The sequence below is a fragment of the Nicotiana attenuata genome, unplaced genomic scaffold (genome assembly GCF_001879085.1).
Source record: "Nicotiana attenuata strain UT unplaced genomic scaffold, NIATTr2, whole genome shotgun sequence".
Lineage (NCBI taxonomy): Eukaryota > Viridiplantae > Streptophyta > Magnoliopsida > Solanales > Solanaceae > Nicotiana > Nicotiana attenuata.
Window position 1 is genome coordinate 527,515 of NW_017670475.1, and position 18,436 is coordinate 545,950.

The 18,436-nt window shown below is 34.7% G+C and overlaps 1 protein-coding gene across 1 annotated transcript; it reads right to left on the reverse strand.

Moving 5' to 3' along the window:
• Positions 1 to 716: 716 nt before the first annotated feature.
• On the reverse strand, positions 717 to 4,498 carry LOC109239967 (vacuolar-processing enzyme-like). Its single transcript, XM_019406582.1, has 9 exons — positions 4,334 to 4,498; positions 3,128 to 3,292; positions 2,871 to 3,027; positions 2,517 to 2,602; positions 2,194 to 2,408; positions 1,869 to 1,917; positions 1,271 to 1,498; positions 962 to 1,168; positions 717 to 854 (listed from the first exon to the last, which is right to left on the reverse strand). Exons 1-9 carry the CDS (start codon positions 4,496 to 4,498, stop codon positions 717 to 719), a joined length of 1,410 nt encoding a protein of 469 aa, XP_019262127.1.
• Between the last annotated feature and the right edge of the window lie 13,938 nt (positions 4,499 to 18,436).

The window sequence follows — 18,436 nt, forward strand, 5'->3', positions numbered from 1 at the left end:
CTAATGTCTTGACCTATACATGAGAAAAGACTAGTCACATTCTCAGCAAACAATCAAACAGACAAATTCTACTTAAGACCATGAATTTTTATAATTAGGCTGACTACTTTCATAGAATTTAAGGCAAAACCAATTGTCAAAATACTCGCACATTCCAAATCACATTTTTTTTCCCTTTGGCTGGTATAGTAAAAGAGAGAGAGAAAAACTCTATACATAAGGGAACATTATCTATGGTTAGGTAATACACTTGTCCCTCATTGGTTGCATAAGGGCTTCCAAAATGATTTAGAATCTCATGGATCGATCACTCCACCCATAGCCTTAATAAAATTGTAAAATATTCCGATTATTAATTCTGGCTTATGTTTTCCAACTGTCTCTCTTTCTCGTGATAATTACATGGCTTTTATCAAATGTGAAAAAGGCAAAAAATTCATATTTTCTATATGACAATATTCCAAAATTCTGAGTGTTTGGACTTATTTCTTCTTTCATGATTTTAATTTAAGATCGTTCGGATAAGGACTAGAATGGACTAGAATTACTTATAAGAATTCTAAAAAGGTTCAGTTTGACTTAGTACATGGAGAATGGACAAGATGTTCCACCCAAGAGTTATTTTCACTCTTGCTATCTACTAAAGGTGAAATTTTATTGCCATGACACAAAGTGGCTAAACATACACTAATCCCTTTGTCAAATGTAATCCTCTACTAATTAGGACATGCTTGTGCAGTTGCAGCACCCATTTGGTCACTCTCAATTCCAGCATTGCAGATGTTGGCGATACCACGTATGTGTTTCTTTCCGTACGATGTTAATTTCCCACAATGTTCCTCAAATGTCTTGACCTATACATGAGAAAAGACTAATAGTCACATTCTCAACAAACAAACTAACAGAGAAATTCAAGTAAAGTACGTCACACAAACTTTTTATAATTAGGCTGATTACTTACATAGGATTTAAGGCAATCCCAATTGTCAACAAGTGGTTGTCCAGCAGGTCGAACACTCTGTAGCACGTCATTACCTTTTCCAGCTCCAAACAAAAGCTCCCCAAGATTTTTTACATTGTTGTCCACTTGACTTCTCTTTGATAAAGCTTCTTTAAGTGTCGCTTGAGCTTCGACTTTCTCTACAGATCCTTCAGGAGCATTTTGGTGCTGCAAATATTCAGGAAAAAAAAACGAATAGAAGTCCTGTGGTGTGGGAAGAATAATTCCGCATTATCAATTGTGCTACAAAAAGAGGCTGTAGAAACATACTTTGGTGAACAAATAGAAAAGCTCAGCATTGCGTTGATCCACATGCTTTGATGATGTCGAGAATGACATGGCATTGTCATTCACATAGGCATGACTGTGATTTGTGGAATAATTAGTAACACCCATATACGCAGCAAGAGAATCAAAGCTCACTACTATATCACCATATTCCATGACATGGGAGCCATAGAAACCATGTGTTAAGTTGGCTGCAGTTCTGTTTGCAACCTGAACATGTCCACAATGAAATTATAAATCTTTCATTCAGAACTTGGTAAGCAGAGCCGGATCCAGAATTTTAAGTTTATGGGTTCCTACACAAATCTTAAGTTAATATACAATAATAACTGGATTAACAAACTGGATTCCAAGCTAAATATTCTTATATATTTAATGATTTTTTTAATACAAATACCGGATCTAGACAAAAGTTAGTAGGTTCACGGAAATCCGTATCTAACATACTGGATCCGCCCCTGATGGTAAGCATTTGAAGTAGTATGTAGGATTTGACGCATTAACAATTGATCTTCTATTTTTTGAACAATTAGGTAAAGAATATGCACGATATGTTTAAAATACTAGTACAAGCTCTTACACGGTCATACTGTCCCGCCACACTGTCAGATGTTCGATCCTGCACATCACTGTTCACAAGTACAAACAGTAACAAGTACTACTCTTTAGATAACAATGAAGCGACTTAAAATGTCGCCTTCCAAGCATAAAAATCATCCAAGATAATGAAGAAAATACGTGAGCTCATGACACACTCCAGCTTTCTTAATTTATTGCTTTTAGGTTTTCAACGAAGTAAAATGTATCCGCCTATATATGGGGAAGAAGTCCAAAAACAATAAAATGCATCAACTCGTTTTTCGCTCTTTGATTACCAGAGAAGAGACAACAAAATTTGCTCATACCTGTCTTCCATCCAAGCAACACTGTACAAGTCTCCCAAGCACACACCGTTAAACTCAGGAGGGGGACACTCAACCATGCAGGCATCATAGGTACCGCAATACGTTGCCCAACTGTTCTCATCGGGTCTTGATGCAGTCGTGACATAGATGTCGAGACCTTCGGGAAGAAGACCATCAAACATGCTACCAGACTCACAAGCTTCTAGGTAAAATACCTGAAGATGGAAAAATATAACATCATCTAACATAAAATTCAGACTTTAAAATTCACTTATCGATCGAAATCCTTTAAAGATTTAAACAAGCAAGTAATTACCACTTACCAATCTGTCAAATGTCCCCGAAGCATGCTTCTTTTTCAACACATTAATCAGATCATTAGCGTAAACATCTTCTCCACTTGGCATTGCTGATAACAGTAAAAGCATGAAATAAATACACATATCCTGATCATGATCAATTCCAAAGTATGATAAAAGCCAGGAGAGAATCGCCAAATTTTGTAGTCAATATTAGCTTCATTTTCCTATTGCCTAACCATGGCATTAGGCGAGAAGTTCCTAACAAAACTGATTATCCACATTCAAGTGTAGTGACTAATAATCCAATATATACTAGAATCAAATAGTTATACAAAATACAGAGAATAATAACACGAGGAGATAGAGGCTACTTACAAACTATCCCAGGACCGCCATGATCAGCATAATAGATGAAGATATGGTCATTTGGACCACTGTTCACTACTTTCCCACTGCCCCCAGTGATACCACTTTTGTTCGCAAGAATAACATTGTAAAAATTGTGAGCATTAACATCTTTTCCTACGTAATCCTGCCTCAAGAAAATAAAATAATAACAACTCATAATTAAGCAAAAACTCTAAGTCTTGAAAATTTTCATGGAATTGAACCAGTAAAGAACAAAAACAAACCTTAGGAACACCTTTGTAAACATTATGTCCATGTGGATTATTGATGATGACTCCAGGTCTGGGATTCATAGTATTGTTAGCAATGTCATCGTACATGAATACGATGATGTTTTCATCTTTGAGACCTCCGTCCTTCAGTAGTTGGTAAGCGTGACATACATCTGCCTGAAATCATTCAATGACCAAACAAATAAGAAATATATACCATTCAACTATCTCCGGCAAAAGTAGCACAGCAGAGATTGTTCTTCTCTGTGTTAGGTGTTTGTACAGATTTTCTTATCATAATTGGTTTTTCTATCTCTTGAAGGAAAGAACAATATATTTATCATAATTGGGTTTTTTCTTTTCCTAGAAGGAAAATATAATTCTTCTATATTTGGCTAGTCCTGTTTCTTGTTGGAAATTCCTTCTCATTCAGTAGCATCCACAATGTAGCCATATGGGCTTTGAGAGTCTGGTTTAGGGGGAGAACTCTACGGGACAAGTGTTAGTGTGTCTTGTGTTTGCCTCTTCGTGAGGTTATTCTCTCGATATTTTATACTCTTTTTTATATAGTGGATTGCTCATCTCCGCCCGTGGATGTAGGTCAAATTGACCGAACCACGTTAAATGTTTGTATCTCTTTTGGTATATTTCTCTTTTGTTGTCTGGTTTATCGTTGTTCAGTGTTTGCTTTGCTAGCTTCCGCATGACACCTAATTTTTTGGTCCTAACACTCTGTGCCACCAATGACTAAAATTTTTTGTTTTTTCTCTTTCTTTTGATCTACGTAATTATGATTTTGTTTTGGGAGAAATTCTTTAGGCCTTTTTTCTAGGACGTTTGATCTTTTAACGTTATAAGTTGCATTATGAAGATCTCCGTTGAGATTTTCCAAAGAGCAGGAATATGGTTTATTTGAAATTATTAAGTAGGGTTTGAAAATATTTGGTCTAAGTCAAAGAGTATATTAACGATGAAATTGTGTTTGAAATGAATTTTCACTTTGAAAAATGTTGAAGAATAGTGAATAAGAATAGTATATCTAACTTGAAGTATTCCTCGTCTAGGTTTGAGAACATGAGGTATATTTTTAACTAAGTACAGTAATAACTATATAAAAATATAATTAGTAAAAGAAATTGCTGAGATTCTATTATAAATACAAATATATATAAATAAATAAAAAAGACAATGTAAAAGAAAAATGGTTGGAATAACAACCTGATGCCTATAATTTTCCCAGCCATTGGAGCCAGCAACTAGGACAGCCCATTTTGTTCCTTCTGATTCTTCGGTCAAGAATTGAGAAATACTACGACCTTCAGTCCTAACCCAAATTGAGAGCAAAACAAGAAATACGACACTAACATTGTACTTAAATATCATAGTATTATGTTTTGAGGTTAACAAAAAAGCACTCTAAATTATGGAATTATACTTGGTTGTTTGAATAGATTTATGAGAAATTTATAGTTCAAACTCCTTGTGCCAACATTAGGGACGTATCACTTAAGAGACTAATGAGGACAACGTAGATTTCGAAGTTCTAAAGGGAAAAACAATCGTAGGAACTCACGAAATATGTCAAAAAAATTGACAATTGCAATACGCTTATTCTCATGCTTTAAGCGAAATTTCTTGTTATTTAATAAGTTTGTCATGTCATCACATAGTTATTGTACTTTTAAATTTGGTATACAACCTAGATGTAGTTCCTTCTTGTTTTACTAGAATAAATAAAAATAGATGTAGTCACCTTCTAGCTAGTTTACATGAGGTTTTCTTGGATGAATAATTCACCACATGGCTTGTACGTGAAACTCTGTGGCTCTTTTGCTTTGCTAATTAATGTAATGTATCATGAATAAGAGACTTCTCCTTTTGATGAAAAAAACCTTTACCATGCAAATCGCTGAATTCTCATAGATGAATCAAAAGGTCATCTCATGATTGATTAATTAGTAGCCGTTAGTCAATTACTTATACTTAATGGATTGTATTTCGTTTTTGAATGTTAATTATATGTGTACTTAGTTTTCGTTGCCTTTTTACAGGCATACACCACCAACAATTGCTACAATGAAAAAAGAAAGTTATATTTGTTGAAAAATTGTGTTCGTGCACTGGAATTTTGGATTCAAGTACTTGTGCAAAGTTTGTTTCAATGAAAAATTTCATCTAGCTGTCCTTTTCAAGAACTGGTGTTTAATTTTTGTTTTATTTTTAAAAGTTGAGCAAATATAGACCCAGCGATATATATAACTCTAATACATGAATTCAAATGAGCAAAGCCACGACAGTTCAAAGTTAGTTAGAGGCAAGCCACGTCAGCTCAGAGTTAGTTAGAGTCGTTACAAGTTGTTAGAAAGTTAGTTAAGAATCAGTTAGTTAGTAACGGTGTACAAGTTGTAAAGTCAATTAGCAGTTCATTCCATAATTACAGATGTTGATACCCAATTTTTCCCTATAATATTTTTGAAATGCATATATACCTTTAAAACTATGCATTAGCATCAGTTGGTATTTTTCCATAATTTTTACATTTTTTAAATTAATTTATCTCAATATTTATTCATATAAATAATTACAAAAGTGCATTATAGATGATTTTAAAACATCTCTTGATTTAATATTACCATTATGGTCCTATTAAGTTCCAATTATCTCACAAATGGCCAGATTTACATCTTTTGGTTACAATTGCAATAATTTTGCAATTATAGCCCATGCATACATCACTGCGTTATTTTACCAGAAATTAGCCCGTTATATTTTTAAAATATTGAATAATTATGTTAAAGCATCTCCGTGCATGAAAATTATTTTTTCTCATTGTTAATTATTTTATAAAATAATTTTTATTCAAATACCTGGGTATTTAACAAATAGCCCCCTTATTTCGGATTTAGCCTAATTGAACAACCCAATTTCAACCCCTAACCCACTAAGACCAAGCCCAAATCGGTCAAACCCAACCCCAATTAATCTAAAATCCGACCCAGGCCTCCCAAAATCCTAGCCGTTGATCTCTGAGATCAACGGCCCGTATTTGTTCTTACCATAATTAACCTAATGACCCCCCTCCTAACCTAATTCATTTCCACCATACCCCGCCGTCACCCCTTCCCCTCTCTCTCAGATGCTCTCTATCTGAACCCTAATCCAGGCGCCGTCACCGGTTTAGCCCTCCGTTCTATGATGTTTCTTTATCGTCTCAGGCCTATACTGGCCTCCAACTTGCTACGGTTCATCAGTTTCTTAGATCCTTGAGAAGATCTCAAGGGACCTAGGTGGTCTGATTTGCACCTTCGATTTCTTTGCCTGTTTCAGACCGTTTGCTCGACCATGAGTAAGTAATCTCTCTTATTTTCACTACAAGAAAGTATAGAATTTGCAACAATGTTTTAGCAACAACTGAAATATTGTTGGCGAAAATGGATAAATGGCAACAATTCCACAAATTTGTTGCTATAGATAAACTTTTTGGCAACAAATTTTTAGTGTTGGCAACCGTATTAATTCTGTTGCCATATTCTATGGTTCAGATAATAAAATTTAAATTTTAAAAATATTCTAGCAACAATTATGGTATTGTTGCTGAATTTAATAAATGGCAACAACTGATTTTAGTTGTTGCAAAAAATAGAACATTTAAGATAATAAACTTAAAATTAAACAGAATTTGCAACAACAAAATCTTTTTGTTGGCAATACATAATATTTTACCAAGAAGGTTCGTGGGTTTTGGGTTGTGGCCTAAAACTTTCCAGTTTTCCGCCAAAATTAAACGCGGCAAACTTTTTCCTTTTTAATAACTTTTCTCGAAATTTTAGCGCACTCTCTAGTAACCAATCTGCCTAGGGTTTTTCTTATCTGCTATTCTTGAACGAGCTCCTTCTCTTCTTCATCCTCCTTGCTGCGTCGTATTACTGCTGATCGGGAAAGAACCGGTAAGAACCCTATTCAAATTGCTTTACCGATTGCTGGTTCACCGGATAATGAAAATACTGTTTTCAGAAAGAAACTTTGCATAAAGTTTTTCTTTTAGTGTTGTCCAATTTCTTGTTCTTTATATGAATGTATCTTTTTTGTTGTTACGTGTAGCATTATGGATCTTTTCTGTTGCCTTTCATACGAATTATGGATATTTTCTGTTGCCTTTCATATGAATATGAAACAATATTTTCTCGAAGTTAATAGATTATATTGAAGGTCAATAGTTTTACACTTCAAGTTTTAATACTTATTTTGTGAGAAGTTTATCAATTACTTGATGTTATTTCTGGTGTTGGTCTGGTTCATAAGTTTTCTTTATGTCCCCTGTCTAATTTTTTGTTCTTGAATAGTTTATTCATGTTTATTGCTATTCATCTATGCTGATTATGTCATGGTTGCTGGATATCACAATCGTTCAATAATTTGGCAAGTGGTTACTAATCTTCAATAGAGATATGTGTTCCATGAATGGTTCTATCCTTTCTTTTCTACCCAAAATACTCTGAAAGTTAATTCAAAATTTCATCTAAACAGTCAGGTGGAATATTGAAGCCATTATATATGTATCCATTTAAAGTGTCCTTCATTTAGTACTAACATCTTGTGAAGTTTTAATAAAAATTGTAGATTTCTTTATTTGGACTTTAGAATATTTAGTATATTATTTCTCATTATATCCTTAGTCGAGGGTCTATCAGAAACAACCTCTCTACCTATTGAAGGTAGGGGTAAGGTCTGCGTACACACTACCCTCCCCAGACCCCACTTGTGGGAATACACTGGGTTTGTTGTTGTTGATGTGTATTGCTATTATTGAAACCGACGTAAAGTAAATTTTGGACTACTCATCAAAAGCGTGGAGTATTTCTAGTTACACTGGTTGTAGTATGAGTGATTTGCAATTGTAGATGGTTTCAACTTTGGAAAAAAACATTGTTTTACTAAGTATTTATATTATTTTATTTTTTGAGAAAAGAAAATTCTTAGAAAATAAGTATTTCATTCCCTTGCACTCTGTTAATTCATGAGAAAGTGTGAAAGAGAAATTGTCCAACCATAGCTGAATTGAATCACGTTGGTGCTCCTATGCGATTTTTTAAAAAGGGCACATACTCTGTCTAGACATTAATACTTCTGTGATTCCCACAATAAACAAGAGTCACAAAATAAAAATTTTGTTTGCCTAATATACATAGCTCAAAGTGGAACTTTTGTTTACCTAATTTTGTCCACTAATATCCATAGCTTATCTGTTCTAATTATTTGGCTTTTTAGTTCAACTCAAAGCCTTATGTTTCTTAGTAATTCTCTAATCTATTTTTTCCCGATACAACAGATAATAAAAAATAGAGAGAAAGACAATCATATAGTTTTACTTTTATATTTTATTGTAGATAAGTACATGATGGATAAGAGCTGGATATTCATTAAGAATAGGGCGTTACCTCAATACTTGAATGGTGTAGAACAATTTTTAAACTTCGCATTTTCTAATCCTAATGTTGGTGTAAGAATCCAATGTCCGTGTATTAAGTGTAACAATGTTCTTTGAAAACGCGAGAAGAAGTAAAGACGGATTTACTTAGACGGGGAATAGATTCAGCATATGATAGGTGGATTTATCATGGTGAGTTAGATTCATCTTCAGATGATGGAACAAATATTGGTACAGATTCAGATATAGGAAATGATGATGCTTCCACTTTTGAAATGTTGCATGACTTGTATCGTGGTATTTCCACTCATAGTCATGAGTTTGATAAGGACAGTGAGTCTAGCTGTGAAGAGCCTAATACAGAAGCTAAAATTTTCTATAGGTTATTAAAAGATGCAGAGCAAAAGTTATATCCTGATTGTGAAAAGTTCTCCAAACTCTAGTTTTTAATGCGTCTTTTTCAAATAAAGTGTCTACATGGTTGGAGTAATACCTCATTTGACTCTTTATTGAAATTATTGAGTGATATTTTACCCAAAGGAAATATGCTCCCGAATTCTATCTATGAAGTTCAAAAGATAATTAAAGGTTTGGGTTTAGATTATGTGAAGATAGATGCATGTGTTAATAATTGTATTTTATATAGAAAGGAATATGCAGATCTTTGAGCAATGCCCTAAATGTAGTGAGAAAAGATGGATGGTAAGAAAAGGAGAACATACTGATGAAGAGGTTGCTTCAGAAAATTCGAATAAGAGAAATAAAGGAATTTCTAGAAAGATTCTTAGATACTTTCCTATCATACCAAGATTACAACGATTTTTTATGATAAGACGTACCGCTGAAGATATGAGATGGCATAAAAATAAGAAAGTCGATGATGGAGTTTTACGACATCCAGCTGACTCCTTGGCGTGGAAAAATTTTGATGAAAAATATCCAAGTTTTGCTTCAGATCCACGTAATGTAAGGCTTGGGCTTGCTTCAGATGGCTTTAATCCTTTTGGTTCAATGAGTAATGCTTATAGTATGTGGCCGGTAGTGTTGATCCCATATAATCTCCCCCCATGGATATGCATGAAACAATCAAATCTTTTGTTGTCTTTGCTTATTCCTGGACCAAAAGGCCCTGGTATGGATATTGATGTGTATCTCCAACCCTTGGTAGATGATTTGAAAACCTTATGGGAGAGTGGAATTGAGACTTATGATGCTTTTATGAAACAAAATTTTTTCTTACGTGCTTCTTTGTTGTGGACAATTAATGACTTTCCAGCTTATGGTATTTTGTCCGGTTGGAGTACTAAAGGTAAATTAGCTTGTCCGGTTTGTCATATACATAATTGTTCTATTTACTTGAAACATGGTCGCAAGCAATGTTATATGGGTCATCGTAGGTTCTTGGAAATAAATTATCCCTATCGTCGGAATAAAAGTTCTTTTGATAGTACAAAGGAAGAAAGACTTGCACCACAAGCTTTGAGTGGAGATGATGTGCTTGCACAACTTAATACATCCTCACAAATGTTAGTTGACGGCAGCACAAGAAAAAGAAAACGAGATGCAATAAGATATGACAATTGGAAGAAAAGAAGTGTATTCTTTGAACTCCCATATTGGAGGACTTTATTGTTGAGACATAATTTGGATGTGATGCATATAGAAAAAAACATCAGTGAAAGTGTGATAGGAACGTTATTAGATATTGAAGGAAAAACAAAGGACACGTTAAAATCTCGGTTGGACTTACAAGAGATGAAAATAAAAAAACCCCTCCATCCAATAAAAAGTGGTAATAAGTACATACTTCCTCCAGCAAGCTATACAATGTCTAAAACTGAGAAGATTCAATTTTGTCAGCTCATTAAAGAAGTCAAGTTTCCTGATGCTTATGCTTCTAACATTAGTCGTTGTGTCAATGTTAAGGAAGCAAGAATTTTCGGACTTAAAAGTCATGACCACCATGTTTTTTTTCAACGCATTTTTCCACTTATCATCAAAGGGATTTTGCCAAAGGATGCATATGATCCATTAGTTGAACTGTCATTATTCTTTACCGATTTGTGCGCTAAAGAGTTGTATGTGGAGAAGTTAGATCAACTAGATAAAAGTATACGGGTGACAATTTGTAAATTAGAACGTGTGTTTTTGCCAACGTTCTTTGATGTTATGGTTCATTTGGCAATTCATTTGGCAATGGAGGCAAAGTTGGGTGGTCCCGTTCAATTTCGATGGATGTATTACATTGAAAGGTTGGATTCTTGTTCCTCTAAACTAGTCCTTTAGTTGCTCTTCTAGTTAAAATTTGTTGCAAAACTGATCTATTTTTACGTCATAGATTTTTGCGCACCTTGAAAGGTTATGTACGAAATAAAGCTCGCCCAGAAGGATCAATTGCCGAGGGATACCTTGTTGAGGAGTGCATGATATTTTGTTCCAAATATTTGACTGATATGGAGACAAAGCAAAATCATCCGGATAGAAATTTTGATTCTTCTAATATCGAACCAAATGGCTTCTCTGTATTTAATTGTCGTGGTAAGCCTTTAGTAGGGGGTACTTGGATAAACTTGAGCACTCATGAAATCAATCAAGCTCATTTTTATATCCTCCAAAATTGTGAGGAAGTCAGATCTTGGATTGAGTAAGATACCTTTCAGTTAGTTTACATCCTTTTATTTTTATGGATATCTCATCAACTATGTTTTAATATTATTTGTTTTTATTTTATTAAATGCTCACATTCCATAGGCAACACTTAGAAATATTAAGGAACGAGAATACTAGAAATGTTTTCAAGAGGCACAAGGAGGAATTTCCTTTGTGGTTTGAGAAAAAGGTAAATTATATCATTTGAAAGGATACAGGTATATCTGCAGTGATTCAGAATAGCACTGCTAAAAACTAGTGCACGACCATCATCCATAAAGCCAATAGTGAAAATATGCAAGTCCACGTTATGATTATAGAATTAAAAAATTTGACCCAGTGCATCCTATCTAAATGATTGAGCAGTATAATAAACCATGACAAGATAAGGAAAATGGATGAAAGTTATATTTCTCAAATAGCTGCTGAATGCAGTAGGAAGTAGGCTGGGGATCCCTGATATGAAGGGATATTAAAGATAGTCGAATCCATAAATTACTCTTGTCGCACTATCTTTGTTTCTTCCTCGTTCCTATATCATTCCTTTCCATTGATTTGTACAACAAATTAAGTTATGTAGTTTTATTATGTTTAACAGAATGGAGTTCCTGCTGCAATTCTCAATATTTTTTCTAATTTAAGTGGCTCGGATGGTGCAAGTTGTTCAAGACTTATGGATGACATCACGGTAAGAAAACTCTGTCTAACACTTGTAAAAGTAAATTCCTTGGTTGATATTGTTCGCTGTCATATTTGCATTCTTCTCAATTCAAAAAGAAAAGTTGCTTGATCTTGGACCTTTGAAAGGTGATGTGCTTGTTCTTAGGCTTTATAGTTTTCTGTTGCAATTTTTTTGGTTCTCAGTCATATCATATCAAAATGAAAAGTTATTTGTTCTTGGGATTTTAAATGATTCTAGACTAAAGTTATATACAGAGAATATCTTGTAATTTGGAGAAAAAAAGTAAAAGAAAATAAAGAAGCCATATCTAATGTGATTTTGTGTCGATATGCAAAATCTATAGCACATAGTTAGCGCTCTTCTTCTATATTCTGGTCTCACGATGAAGCCTCTCAGTTTTCTGATTTTAGCAAAGTAGTGTACATTAAGAAGGTCTAATACCACCACTGTTAACTAGTCTACTAGCTTATGGATAGTCAAACATGCGGACAAGCTTAACTAATGACGAAGTATATTACTAGAAACCGAACATATGTTTGAAGATAGCATTCCCACTCCCACCCATGGCCATGAAGTCAAGGAGCTATGGATACTAATAGTTTCTCTATTAGTGAGCACAGTTGTGTAATATCTGTCAAGAAAAGTTGCTATAAAGGATAGCATCCTCAGTCAAAATTTGATTATTTAACAATAAATACCAGATTACAATGTGGGCTTGAAGAACATTTTTCTCTCTTCAATATCGGTTATAGGCTTGTAAAAATGGATCAACTACTACTACTATGTGGTTAACCTAACAAGATTCTCTTAAATAACCATCGGCCAGACAATGGATTCACTCATTCTTGCTCATTTCTCTGTCTTATTCTCTCTTTTGATCCATACTTGTATACTTTATAGTTTTTATTTATAAAAGATATAACTATAATTTATATTCTTTTGTAGGATGAGCATGAGTAAACCAATATAGATGGAAATATGGTTCATGGATGTACAAGCTACTGGAAGAAAATTACTTTTGGAGTTGTTATTTGATTAGAAATTATGACTCTAGAGATGTTCTTGTTCTTTTGTTAAGTAAAAACATATGTTTTAGTGGTAGGTTTTGAAAGTATGTAAATACATTGTGCTTCAGTTGTAGTGACTTTTGCAAATATATATCAAATATTAATTTTTATATATACATTGTAATGTTTTAAAAGATTTAAAATGTGAATTCTTTATGTAGCCACTATATATTTGTTGTTGTTAGTTGTACAACAAAAAATGTAATATTATTGGCAAAAAGTGATTTTATGGCCACAACAATACTTGTTGCTAAAAGTCTTTATAACAGATTATTAACTACCCTCCCGCCAATTTTTTTGCCACAAGTAATATTGTTGCGAAAAAAAATAATTTATCACAACAATAATTATTGTTGCTAAATATTTTCATAAGCCACAATTGTGTGACCAAAAACTAATTTATTGCAACAACTTTCTTTGTTGCGTTACGGAAACTTTGTGCAACAACATCTTTTGTTGTTGCAAAAAAATTTTCCATCAGCATTTATTGCAACGACATGCAACAACTTTTTTGTTGTTGCCAAAAGTACTTTTTGCAACAATATTCAATATATGGCAACAAAAAAATTTGTGACAAATTTCATACTTTCTTGTAGTGTTTGCTATGGATCCATGATTTTCTAGGCCTATGTTCTCGTCTCTGTCATGCTTTCTAAAGAACCCTAATTTTTTTTATCTCCGATCTGTATAGATCTGAGACGAATCGAATATAACTCACATGTTTTCCTTGAAAATTTTTTGGTTTTTGACTGATTTTCCATTTTTCCTAAACTAGGGTTTACCCTAAGTCATCTTCTCAAAGGGTTTTCTGATTTTCGAATGCTTAATCGTCTATTCTTAAGTGTTCTTGACTGATTTGTGCTAAAGTTGCATAAGCCCTAGTCGATTCATGATTAAAACTCTCACTGTCTGTTGTTTTGCTCCGATTCCGAGCTTTTCAAAGTTACTAGTCGTATTGGTTCATTTTGTATTCTGATTTACACGTTTTCCCTTAGTCAAATTCCTTGCTTTGTGATTTTTATCCTAATTAATCTCTATTAGGGTTTTTGAATTGTTTTCCGCCTAATTCCTCTGTGTCCCTAAAGTTTTAATCAGCCTATTTTGTTTATGGAAATTGATAAATTCTTTCCAGAATTGTTGAGTGATTTACTCTGTTAAAAATTTCATGTGCATGAATCTTGATTATTTCCTTATTTATGACTTTAATTAGTCTTCTTGCCATATTTAAATTGCCTGTAGTAACTACTGATTCCTCGCGTGATTATTTCCTTAATTAGATTCCTAGTTATTCAGTCTTTGCCTAAATCTAATTTGAATTTCTTTCCTTAAATATTTCCTGCCCTTACCGTTGGTTAATTACCCTTAACAAAGGGAAGACTATGCTGATTTTTCGTGTCATTGATTCTGTGATCTTCCCTTGATTAACTGAAGTTGATTCTTTTACCTTATTTGCTCTACTCTTGAACTACTATATGAACTCCTCTGTTTTACTTCTTAACAGGAACATCAGTTCATAACACACACATACATTCAAACTCTTCTCCTTCTTTGCTACTTGTGCTACTTCTGCTATTGTGGGTCTAGTCGGCTGAAAGCCAAGGCCTAGATAGTGGAATTGCACCTGTTTCTTTCATATTCTGCATTTCTCTTACTCGGCTGGGGTATGTCTCAGTTAAATTTTGAAACCTAAACTCTATGTGTTTCATTTCAGCGCTAGCTCATTAGTTATAGATTCAATTTAGTTCTTGTTTACTGCCTTACTTAGCATGTCTCATCTTGCTTTGTTTAATATGTAATTAGCATGTATAAACTATAGTTGTCCATTTGATGTTTGTCCAGCATGTCTATTCACCCCTGTCTATTCTCCTTCCCTGAGGAAATCATGTTAGTTACCTAATCTCTAAGGCATTCGACTGACTCTAGTTGTGTGTTTGATTCTGTCCAGTGTTTCTTTGCTTTCAACATGGCTTTATTACCTATCATCATGACTAACCTATTAATTCTATAAGCTTCTAAGTGTTCTATGCATTTTGTTGACTATATGCCTCCTTGATTCCTGTTATGTGCTCTCTTTAAAAAAATGTAAATTCTATATGTCCCCAATCCCTTTACCCTGACGTGAGATCTGTTTGTTAAGTGTTTTCTGAATTTGGATGTTTTATGACCAATTTATTGTTTGTTGTTTTCAAAAAATATTTTGGTACTCTTCTCAAACTGTTTTTTCACTACCAAACTAGTTTCTATTTAAGAAAACCTTTTCACTCTTACAGTCATCTCTATACTATTTTTACTAAATCTTTCAAACTGTGTCAAGCACTCTCACTTTACTCTTAGATTATTAAGTTCTGTCCCTCTGGTTTGTGTACTGCTTAGGGATCCTTGAGATCTCTCTGAACTCTGGCATACTAGGGCTGGCCCTTCCACACTGCACATAACCAGTCCTTATTTGAGAGAGGTCTTGGTGTGAGCACTGCCCGGGATTCTTGAGGTCCTTAGGGAACTCTGACACACCTGGACACTTGATGGCTATGAGATTTCTGGGCATTTGAGACTACTTGGAAGGCCTGGTACTCCCAGGTTTATTTTGGGCCGGCTTCAGGCTCTCTATAGTATAAGTTTACTTCTCATTGATGTAATTTACTAAATCCTAGTTTGTAATAATCCTTTGTAAATAGATTTTGGGGTAACTAGTAAAAAGGGGAGGGTAGCTATATGATTATGTGGGGTAGATTGGGTAGAAACCATGTTTTAGGTTTTATATTATGATGAGTTGCTGTAGGTTTGTATGACGCATTAGATACCATATTTTAGGATTGCTATGCTTACTCGCATTAAATCATGCAAAATTCGTGCATTAGATATCTTGACTTAGGACAATCATATTTACTGCTTCTGCATATCACATGTTATAGTTTATCATTTCACTTCTGATTCTGCATAAGTCTCTATCACTTAGAAATCCTGCCATTAGGTTACTAATACTGTTTAAAATAAAATAACCTTTTCCATGTGCATTAGAGATCCTGTTTTAGGACTGCATGTATATGTGCTTTGAAACATTCGCTAAAATAAGTAGGCTTCAACAGCCCCACACATAGGTACCATATTCTGGTATGAATCAGTATAAAATCACCTGATATATATTCATCACTTAGATCAGCATGCCTATAGGATGAAAGAACTTCAAGTTGTTTAAGTGGTTCCCAGATTATGACTGCATATACACGCCTAGGCAAGCCTTAGGCCGTTAGATAACTATGAAATCGGGTTCTGTTTATGTGTGAAACTGTCCAGGCTTAACAGGCTATAAAACCAGTGGGCAAACTGGTTAGGATTTTGCCATTTCCCTTAAAACAAACGCTGCATGTTCTGTTCTGTAATGTTCATCTAGATATCATGTTCCTAGGTTTTTTGAATTTCCTTAAAAAATCAGTTGTTTGAGACGTCCTTCTTATTTGCCTATGTATATGTGGAGGTAAATATGAGCCTTTTATCTGCTTCCTTAATTGACAGTCCTATGTGTTATTTGTTTTCGCCTAGACTTTTGCCTTTTAAACACCTTAAGATTGTCTAGAACTGCCTAAGTCTAGAGGTCCTAAACTCCTCCAGGACCACAAGGAAGGGACGGGTAAAGCACGCTTAGAGTTCGTTAATTAAACTCGCTTATAACCACTAAGGGAAGGGTAATGGGTAGTAAAAGGATATGATAACCTGCGCGCTAATGTCACGTGTAGCCCCTCTAGTTGAGAAGGATTACCGGGCATTGCACAGATTGATCCTATAGGCTAATCAACTTAGGACTTCCCTTTCCCAATTCACATGTGTTTAAACTATCTAAATTTCTTTTTCTTTACATATATGTGTTTAAACTGTCTAAACCTCTTTTACTTTCATATTTGTGTATTGGACCATCTAAACCTCCTTGATCATATATGTGTTTAGACTGTGTAAACTACCTTTATTTGCAAATATGTACTAAGACTGCTTACTTGCTAATTGACTAATTCACATAGTTCGGTCGGGACCCACCGTTGTGGACCGCGAGGGGTGCCTAACACCTTCCCCTCAAGGTTATTTCGAGCCCTTACCCTAATCTCTGGTAATGCAAACTGGTTATATGAGTTAATTTCTCTAGGTGCCCTAACACACCTTAATCCGTTAATTGGCGACTCTTCAAACACCCAATTCCCAAAAGGAAACGAGTTATTCCCCCATGAATGTCAAAACACGGACTTCCCCGCGAAGGAAAAACGGGCGCGACAACAGAGATTACATTTTCATACTAATGAGAATCAACTTTCTACTCTACTCTTCTTCTTCCTTCTTCACAATTTCTCATCTCAAACCTAGTTGTCCTCTCGAGCTTCACTGCTAAGCTCCTGATTAGATGCTGAATCTTCGAATTCTTGGTAATTCCTGCAATTCAGTAGCATTGGTATCGGAGCGTATTGCTCCTTGGCAAAAATCATGATGAAAGGTACTCGGTCAATTGACAATTTTAGCAATGAAATGGGGGAATTGCGTGAGATGATGTAAAAACTTATGGAAGATGTTGGAGTTTAGACTGGAGAAGTTTCGAATCTAAAGCATTTAGATCAGGCAGTGCTCGAGCTAAAGGAGCAACTGACTAATCCTGGAGAGAATCGAAGGGACAAAACTCCATCAGAGCCTGAAAATGGACATTCGATGACGAGATAATCAAAATAAAGATCACATAGGGACAGGAGTCCTACCAGGTACAATCTCAACTCAAATTCTTCTAGATGGTCGAGGATAGAATTCTTGAGATTCACTGGGGATGATCTGAGGTCTTGGCTATACAAGATCGAGCAATTTTTTTCTATGTAAAAGGTCGCAACAGAGGAGAAAATAGAGGTGGCAGCGATGTAGTTGGAAGGAGAAGCCATTCAATGGCATTTGTCGTTTATGATCGAGATACATGCAGTACCTACAACCAGCTATATGGACTGAGTATGTCATGGCTTTGGTTGAAAGGTTTAGGGTCGATTTTGATGATCCCATGGAAGAAATAAAGAAGGTTAGACAGATTGGGAGTGTGATGGAGTATCAAGCCACTCTTAAGAGGCATTTAACAAGAGTGAGTTTATCTCAAGAGAATGCAATTAGTTGTTTCCTTGGGGGATTGAAGCACAAGCTGGATATTGCAGTAAAAATTACAAATCCAACTACCATATCTCAAGCATATAAAGCTGCTAGAATGCAAGAGGCCTACTTGCTGCTATTAGACAACCTTTTTCTTTTCCTCCCACCCAAAATACAACCACAAAAAAGTATACAGACCATAGAAACCAAAACAAACCTCTACTGCCAACACCAAATGTTGGATATTCTGCTATTCACAAAGGATTTAACAGAAGAACTATTAGTCTAGAAGAAATGAATGAAAAAATGGTTCAAAGACTATGTTACTTCTGCAATGAGAAGTATGCACCTGGTCACAGGTGTAAAAATTTCAAACAACTATATCTGTTGGA

Bases quoted from the DNA above. Each gene is read 5' to 3' on its own strand.
- LOC109239967 (XM_019406582.1), bottom strand. From the start codon at position 4,498: ATGATATTTAAGTACAATGTTAGTGTCGTATTTCTTGTTTTGCTCTCA. The intron at 3,293-4,333 runs GTTGTTATTCCA...GAATGATTTCAG, and splicing joins GGGAAAATTATAGGCATCAG to GCAGATGTATGTCACGCTTA. The intron at 2,603-2,870 runs GTAAGTAGCCTC...TACTGTTATCAG, and splicing joins TGGCGGTCCTGGGATAGTTT to CAATGCCAAGTGGAGAAGAT.